Here is a 15257-nt window from a genome sequence, read left to right on the forward strand (position 1 = left end):
ACTTATTTGACAGAGACAGACACAGCAAGAAAGGAACACAAGCAGTGGGAGAGGGAGAGGGAGAAGCAGGCTCCCCACCAAGCAGGGAGCCCGATGTGGGGCTCGATCCCAGGACCCCGGGATCATGACCTGAGCCAAAGGCATATGCTTAACGACTGAGACACCCAGATGCCCCGTCTTTCGTCTCTTATAAGGACACTTGTCATTGGATTGAAGACCTACCTAGATAATCCAGGATGATCTCGTCTTGAGATTCTTAATTACATCCGCGAAGACCCTGTTTCCAAGTAAGGTCATAGTCACAGGTTCTGGTTTTAGGACTTGGACATATCTCTTTGGAGGCCACCACTCAACCCACTACAACAGAACAAAGGGTTAGAGTAGTAGCTCTCAACTGCCCCCTGGGGCACCGGGCCACGTCTGGAGTCATTTTTTTTTTTTTAAGATTTTTATTTATTCATTTGACAGACAGAGATCACAAGTAGGCAGAGAGGCAGGCAGAGAGAGAGGGGGAAGCAGGCTCCCCGCTGAGCAGAGAGCCTGATGCGGGGCTCGATCCCAGGACCCTGGGAACATGACCTGAGCCGAAGGCAGAGGCTTTAACCCACTGAGCCACCCAGGCGCCCCTGGAGTCATATTTAATTGTCACAACGGGAAGAAGGGTTGCTGTTGGCATCTTGCGTATCAAGGCTGGGGTGTTGCTAAGCATCCTACAATACACAGGACAGCCTGCACCACAAACAATGATCTAGCCCCAAATGTCAAGGATGTGGCAGTTTGGAAATGCTTGGAGAAACAAAAGCCCCAATCAAGTTGGAATTGGCTCCGCAGCACACCACACACACACACACATATCACTCATTGGGTGACTTCCCCCTGCCCCGCCCCCACCACACATCATTTACTGGGTGACTTGGCTTTGAAAATTGGTTTCTCTATGCTGCACCTGTACGATGGAATCAAATCGCACAAACCTGGTAAGGCTGTTCAGAGAACAGGAGCCTGGCACCCCATAAAGATTAGAGGAGAGTCCCCCATTACTGAGATCACTCTGCTCCCAGTGCATCTTGCATTCACAACACGGCAGGACTTCCTGGGGTTCTGGTAGGCGGAGGAAAATCTGACCCAGAAATCATTTCTAAGTAGAATGTAACAAGGACACATTAGGAACGAGCCCATTCACAAAATCTTGACAACATGAATTAAATCTGGAGAATGTGGACTTTGTGATTTCCTTCTTATTTTATTTATTTTTATTTTTTACTTACTTTTTGGAGAGAAAGAGAGCATGCATGCATGAGCAGGAGGGACAGAGGAAGAGAAAAAGAGAGAGACTCCAAAACGGGGCTCAATCTCACCAACCTGAGGTCAAAACCTGAATTGAAATCAAGAGTCAGATGCCTAACCTACTGAGCCATCCGGGAGCCCCATTCTTTCTTTTTTTTTTTTTTAAGATTTTATTTATTTATTTATTTGACAGATAGAGATCGCAAAGTAGGCAGAGAGGCAGGCAGAGAGAGAGGAGGAAGCAGTCTCCCCACTGAGCAGAGAGCCCGATGTGGGGCTCGATCCCAGAACCCTGGGATCATGACCTGAGCCGAAAGCAGAGGCTTTAACCCACTGAGCCACCCAAGAGCCCCCCATTCTTTCTTATTGTTTAAAGCCAACGTGAAGTTTCTTTCAGAGTCTCTCATGTTTTCCTAGGCCTGGAAAAAATCCTCTAGACCTGGTGTACTAGTTAGCTATTGCTGTGTAACAAATCATAACAAATCACCCCAAACTGGAGTGGGTATACAACTGGGATCAACGGTTTGGGGAACGCCATAGGTTGCCTGGGCAGTCCCTCTGCTGGACTTGGCTGGCTCAGGCAATCTGCTACAATCTGCCAGGGGCTGGACTGGAAGATCAGGTGTGTAGCAATTGGTGCTGGCTCTCCTGTGAGCATCTAGCTCGCCTTGGTGAAAATTAATGGAGGGAAACCTTCCTGAAATGCAGCTGAAGGCCAGAAGGGGGAGCTCTCCTGTCGGTACCACCGCATTTCAATTACAGGAAGAAATGTCAATTACAGACCCTAAACAGAAATATCAACAGGAAGAAATTATCATTTAATGGACCCAACAGGAAAAGGTGGACATTGCATCTCCTATAAGACATTGACTATCCAAGCATCAGCAAATGAGAAACCATCATCAGCCCAAACTCCTGGTTCCCCCCAGCGGACTTCCCTTCAAAACAACCCTTCCCAACTTCCTCTTTCTCCATAAAATCCTCTTTTTTGTTTGTTGGACAAGCCTATGGTTTTTACCATAGTTTGCTTGCCCTTAATTGCAATTCTCTGCTATTCCTGAACAAGCCCATTTTTGTTGGTAAAATAACTGACTGTTTTTAATTTTAAGGTCAACACCTCCATGTGGCCTCTTATCCAATAGGCTAGAACAGAGGTCTGCAAATGCAATTCACTGGCCAGATCTGGCTTGCCAGAAGCTGAGAATAGTTTTTACATTTAGGAATGGTTGAAGGAAATGAAGAGTAATATTTCAGGGCGCCTGGGTGGCTCAGTGGGTTAAGCCTCTGCCTTCGGCTCAGGTCATGATCCCAGTGTCCTGGGATCGAGCCCCGCATCGGGCTCTCTGCTCCACAGGGAGCCTGCCTCCACCTCTCTCTCTCTGCCTGCCTCTCTGCCTACTTGTGATCTCTGTCTGTCAAATAAATAAATAAAATCTTAAAAAAAAAAGAGTAATATTTCATGGCGAAAATTTTATGAAATTCAAACTTCAGTGTCTGTAAATAGAGTTTTATTGGAGCCCAGATACATCAATTCATATACATATCGTCCAGAGCTACTTTTGCAAGGCAGTGGCAGAATTCGAAATTGCAAGAGACCCTATGGCCCACAAATCCAAAAGTATTTACTATATCTGACCCTTTATAGAAAAGCTTTGTCAACCCTGGGCTAGGTCAGGTTCCTCACACAGGACTTTTGGAGGCAGCCTTCTAAGAGAATGAAAATGACAAGCGAGGATAAGACTCATCCTCCAAACTCAGACCTCCCACCACATTCTCTTGGTCAAAGCAAGTCATGAAGCTGGCCCAGATTCAAGGAAAGGGGAACTAATTTCGAATTCTTGATGAGAGGGGACTGCAAATGCTTGTGGCCATGATTTTCAACCTTACACACGAAGGGATCTTAAGGTGGGCTGTCCTCCACTGAATTCAGGGGGGTGTAGGGGAAAAAACCCACACATTTATTTTCATTAACTTCTATTGACCTTAAAAATAAAGTCAGCTAGCAAAAATGGGTTTATTTGGAAATAGTAGAGAATCGTGCAAACTACAGCAAAAACCGTAGCCTCTTTCAATAAAGAAGATGAAGGTTATTTTATGGAGAAGAAGGGAGGAAGTTGGGAGGGGTTGTTTTGAAGGAAAGTTCAATGGAGAAAAGCAGTTCAGGGTGATGATGGCTAATTGGCTGAGTTGCAGGGGTTGTTGACTTATTGTAGGAGATGCAATGTCCCTCTTTTCATGTTGGGAGCTGCAATTGATCATTCTTTCCTCTGGATTTTTCTAGTGAAGTTGTGAAACTGACCCATCTTCCTGTAACTGACAGCTGGTCTGGTGAGAGCTCCCCCTCCTGGCCTCCTGCGTCCATTTTAACAAGTTTCCCATTAACTTTTACACTTAACTGGAAGGTGGGATGTTTTTCATGTCCTGTCAAAGCAGGTATCAGCCAGCCCTGTGACTTTGACTCCCGTGGAAAGCAAAGATAATTTCACATCACATCCTGGCCATTGCACGCAGACACCTCAAAATACCATTTATCACAGTAGAAATCACAATCATTTGTAGAACCCTGGTGAACCACAATTACTTAACACATTGAATTCATGAAGAATCTCGTATATTTTACATCACAACTTAATAAGATATTTTCACACCCATGTGTGAGGATTACTGTTCTCCTTTGCAATCCTGTACTTTTTCTTAATGGATTTCAGCTGTCTTCCAGGAAGGAACCCATGGGCCTCCTGCCCCTACCCTCAAAGGCAGCACAGAATCAGGTCGCGGTTTAAGCAGATTAGTGAGGTCCTAAACTGGCCTCCTAAAGATACCTAATCCTGGGCCAGCCATCAGCCAGCAGACCCAGGGCCACACAAAGTCCCTCCGCTGTGTCCCCAGCTCCCAGCCAAGGCTGCCATGGCCTCCCTGTTCTCCGGCCGCGTCCTGATTCGCAACAACAGTGACCAGGATGAGCTGGACACGGAGGCTGAGCTCAGTCGCAGGCTGGAGAACCGGCTGGTGCTTCTTTTCTTCGGCTCCGGGTCCTGCCCACAGTGTCAAGCCTTCGCACCTATCCTCAGGGACTTCTTCGTAAAGCTCACAGATGAGTTCTATGTGCTGCGGGCAGCCCAGCTGGCTCTGGTGTACGTGTCCCAGGACCCCACAGAGGAGCAGCAGGATCTGTTCCTCAGGGACATGCCAAAGAAGTGGCTCTTCCTGCCCTTCGAGGATGACCTGAGGAGGTGAGGTGGGAGAAGAGGTCAGGGAGGGCTTCCTGGAGGAGGAGATATTTCTGCTGAAAGTGAAGTTTTTGTTTATTGTTCCCTCTGTTCCAGCTGGAATTAATGAGCACGTCCTGCGTGCCAGTTTGTCCCCAGATGGGGTGGGGAGGGGACCACCCAAGGGGCTACATATGCCCATTTCTACTTAGCTCCCAAGGAGCTTACAACCTCGTTGGGGAGACACATGTGACACAAAGACTCAAATACATATATAATAAGAAACTGCAGTAATGGTCCAGAGGACAAAGGGAGGATGCCGTGTGGAAATATAATGGGGAGACCTTGCTGAGGTTTGGGGTCAGGGAATGGTTCCCTGAAGAAGTGTTTTTAAAGAGAGACCCCCAAGGCCAGGGAGGATAGGAAAGAGTGAGGAGAGGGAAGGGTTTCCAGGCAGAGGGCACAGCACAGATAAAGGCTGGGAGGCCATCAGAGAAAGAGCAGCAGTTCAGGGAACTGTAAGCAATCACAGATGGGAGGGATGCCTGCGTGGCTCAGCAGGTTAAACGTCTGCCTTTGGCTGGGGTCACAATGCCAGGGTCCTAGGATCAAGTCCCACGTTGGGCTCTGTGCTCAGCCGGGAGTCTGCTTCTCGCTCTCCCTGCTTGTGCTCTCTCTCTCTCTCTCTGACAAATAAATAAAATCTTAAAAAAAAAAATAAGCAATAGGAGAGGTCTGCAAGCACCATGTGGAGCAGCACCACGGTCTCCATCTTAATGGGAATGGATATGATCCTCAGAGTAGCTGGAGCCAGGCAGGAGGGCATCGGAGCTGTGAAAGAGGTGGTGTACCCAGTTGCCCAATGAAGAATGCTACAGCTCATGGCTGTCTTAGAACCCTCCCCTTTTCTGCAGGAAGGCATCCCTTTTTTTTTTTTTTTTAGTTTAAAAAAAATTTTTAACGTTTTATTTTTAAGTAATCTCTACACCCAGCATGGGGCTCGAACTCACAACCCTGAAATCAAGAGTCACACTCTCCTCAGACTGAGCCAGCCAGGCGCCCTGGCTTTCCTTCTTTTTAAACTTAACTTTTCGTGATGAAAAATTTCCAAGATCTCTCAAGTTGGAAGAAGCATGCAGTGAAATCCACAGCACTCATTGGCACCTGGCCATGTTTGCTTTATCTACACACACAGGAAGTTTGCAAGGAACCATTTGAAAGCGAGTCACAGGCTTCTGACACTTGACTGACTTCATTAATTTTGCTCCCCAAGTTGGAAGTTTCTAGAGACCTTCATTCTCCACCCAACATTATCAGAGTTAGGACACTTGCTCCCTCCTTCTGCCCTCTCTGCCGCTGAGGGGGATCTTTCCTGCAAAGTGGCAACATTTTCCTTCCCAGGGCAGAAATGTCAGCTGTGAGGGTGTCAGAGCCAAACTCGGACCTGCTGACCTCGTGTGACACAGGGTCCTCTGGACAAAGCCTACTCAGGGTGGCTTAGGTGTCTGGACAGAGAGTGAGCGATTCCCTACCCCCCCTTCTCGCCACCCTATACACACAGGAACACACACACACACAGTTCCCAGATAAAATACAGGATGCCCAGTTAAAAACAAATTTCGCATCAACAATGAGTCATTTTTAGTGTATGTTTTTACTTTTTATATTTTTAAAAGATTTTATTTATTTATTTATTTGACAGAGAGAGGGAACACAAGCAGGGGGAGTGGGAAAGGGAGAAGCAGGCGTCGCTGAGCAGGGAGCCCAACGCTGGGCACTGGGCTGCATCCCAGGACCGTGGGATCATGACCTGAGCCCAAGGCAGACGCTTAACCAACTGAACAACCCAGGCGCCTAAGTATGTCCCGCATAGTGCATGTTGTGGTGTGTTACAACATATATAATTATAATATGACATGACATGACATGAAATATATGAGGTGGTAGCTTGTCTGAGGTATTGGAGACACAGCGCAGAGGCCACTGCGGCCTGGCCAGGTCCCCGGGCGCCCCCAGCGCACACCGTGCACACGGAAGGCGCTCTGTGAGTCCTGGGAGGAGGGGTGTGTGGCTCCCTAGCTCGGAATCAGGGACCGGCTTCCGACCGGACTGACGCGCCCGCCCCGCAGGGACCTCGGGCGCCGCTTCTCCGTGGAGCGCCTGCCGGCTGTCGTGGTGCTCAAGCCTGGCGGGGACGTCCTCACCCGCGATGCCACCGACGAGATCCGGCGCCTGGGCCCGGCCTGCTTCGCCAACTGGCAGGAGGCGGCGGAGCTGCTGGACCGCAGCTTCCTGCAGCCCGAAGACCTGGACGACCCCGCGCCGCGGAGCCTCACCGAGCCGCTGCGCCGCTGCAAGTACCGCGTGGACCGGACCGCCCGGGGCAAGCGCGGCCCCGGGAGCGGGAGCCCGCCGGAGGGCGGAGCGGAGGGCGGTGGCGCCGGGGAGCTTTTCTGACCCCTGCGGGGAGCTCGCGCGTGGGGATTCGGGGCTGCGACCTCCAGAGGAGTTACCGCCCCAGACTCTAAGGGGTCACAGAAGGGGACACTCGAGGCAGACGTCGCGGCGTCCGGGAGCAGCGCCACCCCCCAGCAGGGGGCCCTCGGACTCACCCGCCGGGCTTCGAGAGATGTAAAGTGCCGTGGGGTGGGAGGCGGGGGGGGGGGGGGGGGCGGGGCGTGCAAGGAGACAGGCAACCCATTCATAACTAAGCAAAGGACCTGAAGAGGGATCATGGCCTGAAGAGGGATCATTTCTCCAAAGAAGATGCACAAACGACCAACAAACCCACGAAAAGATGCTCAGCCTCCTTAGCCCTTAGGGAAATGCAAATCAAAAGCACGGTGAGGGGCACCTGGGTGGCACAGTGAATTAAGCCTTTGACTTCGCCTCAGGACATGATCCCACGGTCCCCCATGGGCTCTCTGCTCAGCAGGGATCCTGCTTCCCGCCCCCTTTCCCACACCCACCGCCTGCCTCTCTGCCTACTTGTGATCTCTGTCTGTCAAATAAATAAATAAAATCTTGAAAAAAAAAAAAAAAGGCACGGTGAGATCCCACTTCACGCCCAGTGGGATGGCTATAATCAAAACCCAGGGCGTAATGAGTGTTAGCAGGGAAATGAAGAGAGTGGAGCCCTCGGGCACTGCTGGTGGGAAGGTAAAAGGGTGCAGGTTGCTGTGGAAAGCAGTCTGAGGTTCCTCCATAAGATAAATACAGAATGACCGTAATTACCAGCAATTCCACTCCAGGTATAAACCCAAAAGAAATAGGGACTCAAATAACCGTGTACGTGTTCACAGCAACACTATTCACAACAGCTAAAAGGTGGGAAAAAACCCAAATGCCCCGCAACAGACAAATGCATAAACACAATGTGGTCCATCCATCAGCGGGATACTCTTCAGCCCCTAAAAGGAACGGAGAACTAATACGCAGTACAATGTAGATGAACGTCAGTGAAAAAAACGGACACCGGAAGTCATATAGGTTGTGGCTCCATTTATATAAAATGTCCAGAACAGACAAATCCAGAGACGGAAAGCAGATCAGCGGTTGCCAGGGCTTAGGGGAAGGGGAAGGGGTCTCCTTTAGGGATGATGAAAATGTTCCAGAACCAGACAAAGATGCTGTTTGCACAACACTGTGTATGTACTAAATACCACTGGACTGTTCACTTCGGAATGGTTTCTTTTACATCATGTAAATCTCACCTCAATGTTTAAAATTAAAAATAAATAGATAATAACCCAAAATACGGGCCATGGGAAGAACAAAGTCGAACAGCAAAAGACAGGGGTGCCTGCTCAAGCCGGGGCCGCCAAAGGGCCTCGCCCAGGAGGCGACATTTCGGCAAAGCCTTAAAAGAAGGTCGAACGGAGGGGAAATCGCAGCCAACTGCAAGAGACCGAGTATCAAAGTGAATTATTTTAAAAATTCGTTCAAGTTTCTTTTATTTATTTATTTATTTATTTATTTATTTATTTTTAGCAATGAAACAGGTGCTTTGGGCAGAGGGCGGTGTGGCGGTCCCTTTAATGAGTTTAGGGGCTTGTAAGGCTCCCGGGATCCAGCCACCTAGCCCGTTCCCGTCTTGGGGCCGCCTCTGTCCCTTCTTTGCCCCGCCCCGCGCCGGCCCCGCCGGGCCAGCACCTGGAGACCGGGAGGGGGCGCCCGCAGGGTCCCTGGAGGGAGGAGAAAGACTTTGACCCAAGTTTTCTCAGAGCTTCCTCATCCCCACGGCGATCTGCACACCAATCCGTCTACGGCCCCTCAACTTTCAGATACCCCTTGCGGTCCCACCCGCTTCGGAACTCCTGGGGACCTTTGGACGCCCGCCCAACTCCCCTGCCCCGCTAAAATCTCTTTTATTCCTCGACTGCCCCCCACCCCCACCCCGGCTCACAGACCCCCAGTCATGGCCGGGTCGTACGGCGGCCGGGTGCTGGCCGCGATGACCTTGCTGGGCATCCCGGCGGCCGTGCTGGCGGCGCTGGGAGCGCAGCTGCTGTTCCAGCTGCAGGCAGGCCGCGCCGAGCTTCGGGGACTGCGCGCCAACGGGCTCGGCCCGGAGCTGGGCGCTGGCCCCGGGCTGCCCGAGGACGCGGCCGGGGCGCTACTGCCGCTGGCCGCCGCGCTCGCCGCGCTCGCCCTGGTGTTGGGCCTCACCTGCCTTCTGCTCGCGGCGCTCTGCGGCCACCTGGGCGCCGAGCTGGCGCGGGGGCCCGGCCCCGGCAGGTAGGACAGGCCCCTCCGCCCCGAGGCCCGGCTGGGGGCTGAGCAAGCCCAGACGAGCCGCTGCCCCTGTCGGGACCTCAGGTTGGGGGAGAGCGTCCCCTCTCCCCTCTTCCTTGCTTCCATCCCGTCCTCCCTTCCTCCCCTCTCTCCATCCCCCACTCCCTCTATCATCTCTCCCTCCTTCCATCCCTCCCTCCATCGGGAGTGCAGCGACTGCTGCACTCCCCCCACTCCCACCATTTTACAGAGGTGAAGACTGCGGTCATTGGGGACCCAGGGCCGGGTGGCCCCGGTGTTGACAGCGCTTATCATTGAGGAAACCCTAAGCTCTATGTGCTTTTCGCATTCTGTGGACTAGCCAAGTGAAGGCCCGTGACCCTGCGAGGCTGGTGTTCCTGCCTCCCTTACAACATGGGAGGCTGATCTCTTTAGGCTAGCGGGTTTGGAAGAGGGTGGAGGAGATTTGAACTTCCTTCTGGTAGAGCCAGAGCCTGTGCTCTAGTCCTGGGTGGGGATCCTTCCTCAGGCAGCGGAGCTCAGGAACATGGGCACTGGGGGAGGCAGGTGTCAGGGGACAGGGAATATAGCGAAGAACCTTCCCAGTGTTCCCCTCCAGGATGCTGGGGGAGGGGAGACAGAATCAGGGTCCCCGATTCCATGGATTTGAATGGATGGGAACTTTCACCACTGGGGTAGATCTCACCTAAAGTGTGCGCTATCCATTCCATAGCTCAAGGGGGGCTGAAATACACTCATGTGTCAGTCAACAGACACCCAATCATGGGTGTCTTCAGGGGGCTGAGCCTAGCACCAGGAGTAGAGGACACAGCAGGAATTAGGTGGACCCAGACCTGTCCTCATGGGGTAGACAATAGAGACAAGACAAATAACTTAAGTGAGGATGAATGCTGGGAAAGGAGGAATGAGGTGATGCCAAGAAAGAGGGCAGAATGGGGGTTGAAATGGGACCATCAGCGGAGGCTTGAGCAGAGACTTGAAGAAGGGAAGGAGGCAGAAGATCTGGAGGACTGTGATCCAGGCAGGAGGAACACCATGTGCAAAGGACCTGGGGCAGGAATGAGCTTGGGATGTTAGGGGGAGATCAAGGTGATTGATGTGGCCGGAGGGAGACATAAGGGAGATAAGGGCAGAGAAATCAGGAACTGGACCATGTAGCTCTTCTTGTGCTGTGGTGACCCCTTTGGGGGTTACTCTGCCTGAGAGAGTTGTGAGAAAGGAGGGGCATGATCTGACTTCAGTTTGGAATAACCCCTCCGGCCACTGTGGGAAAAGGGGGCATGAGGTCAGGTGGTGGAGAGACTGGGGAGGAGGCCACTTCTGCTGTACCACTGGGAGATGAGCGATAATGGAAGCTCTCAGAGCCTCTTTTTCTTAAGCCTCCAGGAGGGAGGAAGGGAGAGTGCACACAACAGAAGCACTTAGCATGTTGCCAGGCTCAAAATGAAGACCTCCATCAGTCTCAGCTCTTGGGAATCTCTGTTTCTACCATGTCTGATAACAAGTTAGCCCTGGTTTCTTTACTTCCCAAATGAGTCTGTAAAATAATGGAAGTCAGGTGCACAGCTAGTGTCTGTGCATAACAGCTGCCTCATGAGTGTTGCATTTTGAATGGACTGATGTATACGGATGGGCCATAGAAGAGGGGGAAAGGATGGTGGATGGATGAGCTGTGAATGAGGAATGGATGAATGGACAGATGGATAGTTGGTTGGATAGATAGTGAGGGGGAGTGGATGGTGGATGGATGGGTGGGTGAAGGATGAAAGGGTGGATGGAAGGACGGGTAGTTGGGTGGTGAATGGCAAATGGGTGGATGGACAGATGGTGGCTGTTTCAGTAAGTGGTTGGATGGATTAATAGGGCCTGATTGAATGGATGGATGGCTGTACGGTTGAATAATCGATGGGGATGTGTAGATGGTAGATGGTAGTGGTACCTGGAAGGATGGATGAATGGGTAGATAGAGAGATGGATGGATGGATGGATGGATGGATGGATGGATGGATGGACAGGTCCTTACATAGATCTCGGGCCTCCCTGGCCTTCCCCCACCAGCTCCACCTGAGCCCATTCTCTTCCTGCTGCCCCCTCAGGTCTGACTGGTTTCTCTATGACTGCCGCCTCCTCAGACACGTGGCCCTTGGCCTTTTCTGCTGTGGGGTCTCTGTCTACTTAGCAGGTGCGTGCTGGGGGATAGAATGTTGGGTGTAGAGCCCTGGGCTGGGGTGGCCAAGGGTCGTGGCCCCATAACTGAAGTCAGCTCCAGTGCCAGTCTGCCTGTGTTCAACTCTTGGCTCTGACACTTTCTTGCTCTGGGACCTTGGGCAGATTCCCTCTGTGTCCAGGTTTCCTCATCAGTACAGTGGGGATACATAGTTCCCCACCTTCTACAATTACTAAGGGGATTCCGGGTTAATCCCTGAGAAAGACTGTGAATGGCATCTGACCCCAGTAGGGGTTCCATAAGTCGTAGTGGTCTTCAGAACATTTTTTATTCTTCAGTTTCCTACATTTGTTTTGAACAAAAATGTTCATGTCCTTGGTGGTTTTTTTGGAGATAGTGTTTCATGGGTTGGTCTTAGTAAAAAGCTGTTGGTTACAAATATCAGAACCTCCAGCTCAAGAATGGCTTAGGTTAAAAAAAAAATGCTTTATAAACCAGAAATGCAGTTGTAAATCCCAAAACATGAAACAGAACAAAAACTAAAAGTGTGGGTGCCAGAAGGACACAGCGCATTGTCTTTCCTTCCCTGAGTCGTGATAACGTTTCTTAGATCAACATCCTCTCACCCACACTTGCCAGTAAAGTAATCAAAGCATCAAGCATCCTAACATCTTATATATCGTTCTAATCTTGGAAAATGCATTGATGGTGCTGCAGACTCAGGGCTGAAACATACACAGACCACTGGCAGTCCTATAAACAACCTGTTTTACTAGAAGAAAAAAATATTCAGCTGAATGAAAAACAAAGGGTTTGCTATTACTGTCTTTTTTTTTTTTCTTCATTCCTACAAGAGAGAAATAGAAGTTTAGGAGATATATTTAAATTATTTATTTGTGAGATGTGAACCTAGGGTTCATTATGGGACTATAAGGGTATATATGGATATATAAAGTGCAGGGAACTCTGCATAACTTTTGCTGTTAGACTTAATAAAATGCTCCAGCTATGAGTTTTTTAAAAAGGAGAGTGGAGGGGGTGACGCATGTATCTGTAAAGATCGGGGCTGCTTGGCCTCAGGTGCAGCTGGATCTAGGTGCTCCACAAGGTAATCAGAAATGCCTCTTGTTTCACCTCTTCACCTGCTATCCCCTGAGAAAGATGCCTGTATCTATAAGTGCTTTCAACACAATGCCTACAACCTTGAGCCCTTTCCCAGGCTGGCAAAAAAAAAAAAAAAAAAAAAAAATTGTTGGAGACTTGGAGAATAAGATATCCTCATTCTAATACACAAGAAAACTCACAAAGAGGGGGAAAAAGGTAACTGTGTCAGCCTCATTAAGTGTTAAATTAAGAATTTGTTGAGCTCCCATTTAGATTCCTTTTGAGGTTAGATTACCTCACTCAGCAAGAATGCCCGAGCACATCCAGCCAATCATCCAATCATCCATTCGTTGCTAGCCAGAGCCAAAGAATAATTTAAAAAACCTTTTCAAAAATGTTTAGAGCAAAAGAAGTCCTTGGCCTCACTTTAATCTGTCGAACATGATGCAGTGTGGCATCTTAAAAGCAAACAGTACAGAGCCGGAGAAAGCATAAAGACAGCCAGCAAAGTGCCAAGAAGGCTTCCAGCCCACTCTGGGCTTCTCCTGGACCAATTCCCCCGCTGCTGCAGTAAGAAAATTCCTCCCTACCCACAGCCCAGTCAAAAGCCCCAGGGCTTGCTTTGATTGGCTGGGCTTGGGTCATGTGATAGCCCTGCACCAATCAGTACAACCAGGGGAAGCAATGCTCTGATTGGCCTACCCTAGCACCATACCCATCAACGATGTCAGAGAGGTGGCACAGTGCTCCTACATTAACGATTTGTTGAAGGTAGGGACTTAGCTGGTGGTTTTCAATGGGAACAGATTCTGCTGATCCAGAGGACATTTGCCAATATCTGGAGACATTTTTGGTTGTCATGACAGGGAAGGGGGGAAATGCTACTGCATCAAGTGGGTAGAAGCTGCTAAATATCCTACAGTCCACAGGACAGTCCTCATCAAAAAGAATGGTGCCAGCTGGGTGCTGGACAAGTCAACAAGCTAGCGCAGATTGGTCCTCAAGGTCAGGTCACCAACCATCTCGTTGAGACCAGCAAACAGGCCAGAGAGGGGCTGTGATTCACTCAAAGTTAAATCACGGGATTCAGGAAGCCTGAGATCCGGGTTGTTTTAGTTGTGGTCAAGTACATATAACATAAAATTCACCATTTTACAGTAAAATGCATGTGATGATGGTGTAAGAGAATTAGGTAGTTAAGCTATGTGCCTATCATGTACAAGTTTCTGTGACTGCCCTCTGTTTGGGGGAGCTCTCCCAGAGCTTGGGGAGCAAACGTTTGTTGACTAAGTAAATGAGAGCCATTTCTTTCCCCAGCACTGTCCATCTACGCCCTGCTGCTCTTTGAGATCGAGACAGGTGCAGCAGCCGCCTCCATCCTTGGAGTGGGTGCTCTGGTCCTGGTGGCGGCGCTGACCCACACTCTGCTCCGAGCTGCCCGGGCCACCCGCCGTGGCCTCCATGAACTGTCCCCACCACACTTTGAAGACGACCCTGTCCGCCCTGCTGAAGTCTCCAAGGCCAGCCCCAGGGCTCAGCCCCAGCAGGGTACCCACCACCAAACCCCCTACTCATCCTGCCCAGAACCTGGGGACCCCCTCAGACCCACAGTCACTGCTACAGCACCTGCAGCCATGGGGGGAGGCCGGGAGAGCAGCCTGCCTTTATCCCACTTGCACCGGACACTGTCGGCTGGCAGGGGCCACTGGGAAGGGGTCACCCACGAGATGCGTAGCATGCTGGGCCACCGGTCACGGGGCTCAGGGAAGGACTCTACACTGGTGTGAACCCAGGGATCAGGGATAGAGACCTGGTGTCAGGCAGCAGGAAGAGGACTCTGTAAAGATAGGTCCAGGTTCAGCCACAGTAGCAGTATGACTTGATTTCTCAGCATCCGTGCCTTGTGTCTTCAAGGTGGCTTCATGTCACAAAATGGCTTCCAGGGCTCCAGCCTTCACCTCCTCTCTCGGAGGGAAAGGCAGAGACCAGGGTGCACTCAGCACCTGGAAATCTTCCTGGGAGGCCTTGGGACCCTCCTGCTTATACCTCACTGGCGAGAACAGAGTCACATGGCCACATCTCTGGGCAGAGGAGGCTGGAAAATGTAGCTGTCCAGATGTTAGATGCAGGAGGGGAGGGTTGGGCTTAAACAGTGGTTCTCTAAATGTCTCCATCCATTTTACAGATGAGGAAACCGAGGTCCAAAGAAGGGCAGTGACTCACCAGGAGTCCCATGGCCAGTACTGAGCATCAGAGTCAGGATTCGAACCGGGTTTCTGTAACCCCCATGCTGCTGACAGTGCAAGTCTCAGACTCTACGACTTCTTCCAGGCTGTGAGCATTTGAAATCTGTGTGTGCTGTGCTCAGAGCACCCTAGGGCCCCAGGTGCACATGGACGGCTGGACCCAGCCTTCTGGCTGTGGGCTTCGCTGCTCTGTGTCTCAGTTTCCTTGTTTATAAAATGTGGCCAGAAGCAGTTCCCCCTCCTAGGGCTCCTGTGAGACTCGGTGTAAGCCAGTCCAGGTGCCTGTGCACAGTAGATCCTCAGTGCATGTCAACCTGTGTCGTCATCAGTCGGATGCCCTGGTGGCAGGAGAAGGGGGGTTGATGGCCACTTTCTGGGGCTCACAAAACTGCCAAGGCTTAAAGTGGATGACTCAGAGCCCCAGGGATCTCCAGAGGCCCTGGCCCCACTCCCATCTCATGCAGCCCTCAAATAAACTCTGACCTTCGC

At 50.9% G+C, this 15257-nt stretch overlaps 2 protein-coding genes across 3 annotated transcripts; both read left to right on the forward strand.

Moving 5' to 3' along the window:
• Positions 1 to 4194: 4194 nt before the first annotated feature.
• NXNL1 (nucleoredoxin like 1) lies at positions 4195 to 7044 on the forward strand. Its single transcript, XM_047698309.1, has 2 exons — positions 4195 to 4520; positions 6626 to 7044. The coding sequence occupies exons 1-2, from the start codon at positions 4195 to 4197 to the stop codon at positions 6951 to 6953; spliced, it is 654 nt and encodes a 217-aa protein (XP_047554265.1). The 3' UTR covers positions 6954 to 7044.
• Positions 7045 to 8675: 1631 nt separating this feature from the next.
• TMEM221 (transmembrane protein 221) lies at positions 8676 to 15257 on the forward strand. 2 transcript variants are annotated; one of them, XM_047698286.1, is made up of 4 exons: positions 8676 to 9233; positions 11348 to 11433; positions 13840 to 14070; positions 14708 to 15257. In XM_047698286.1, the coding sequence occupies exons 1-4, from the start codon at positions 8914 to 8916 to the stop codon at positions 14767 to 14769; spliced, it is 699 nt and encodes a 232-aa protein (XP_047554242.1). In that variant the 5' UTR covers positions 8676 to 8913; the 3' UTR covers positions 14770 to 15257. The 2 variants fall into 2 exon arrangements, with proteins under 2 accessions (XP_047554242.1, XP_047554231.1); XM_047698275.1 differs by having other exon boundaries at positions 13840 to 15257.

Source organism: Lutra lutra, chromosome 1 (assembly GCF_902655055.1).
Source record: "Lutra lutra chromosome 1, mLutLut1.2, whole genome shotgun sequence".
NCBI classification, from domain to species: domain Eukaryota; kingdom Metazoa; phylum Chordata; class Mammalia; order Carnivora; family Mustelidae; genus Lutra; species Lutra lutra.

Excerpts from the sequence above, each read along its gene's own strand:
- TMEM221 (XM_047698275.1), top strand. The coding sequence starts at position 8,914 with ATGGCCGGGTCGTACGGCGGCCGGGTGCTGGCCGCGATGACCTTGCTG. Across the intron at positions 9,234-11,347 it reads CGGGGGCCCGGCCCCGGCAG|GTCTGACTGGTTTCTCTATG; the intron begins GTAGGACAGGCC and ends CTGCCCCCTCAG. Across the intron at positions 11,434-13,839 it reads GGTCTCTGTCTACTTAGCAG|CACTGTCCATCTACGCCCTG; the intron begins GTGCGTGCTGGG and ends TTCTTTCCCCAG.
- NXNL1 (XM_047698309.1), top strand. The coding sequence starts at position 4,195 with ATGGCCTCCCTGTTCTCCGGCCGCGTCCTGATTCGCAACAACAGTGAC. Across the intron at positions 4,521-6,625 it reads TTCGAGGATGACCTGAGGAG|GGACCTCGGGCGCCGCTTCT; the intron begins GTGAGGTGGGAG and ends CCCGCCCCGCAG.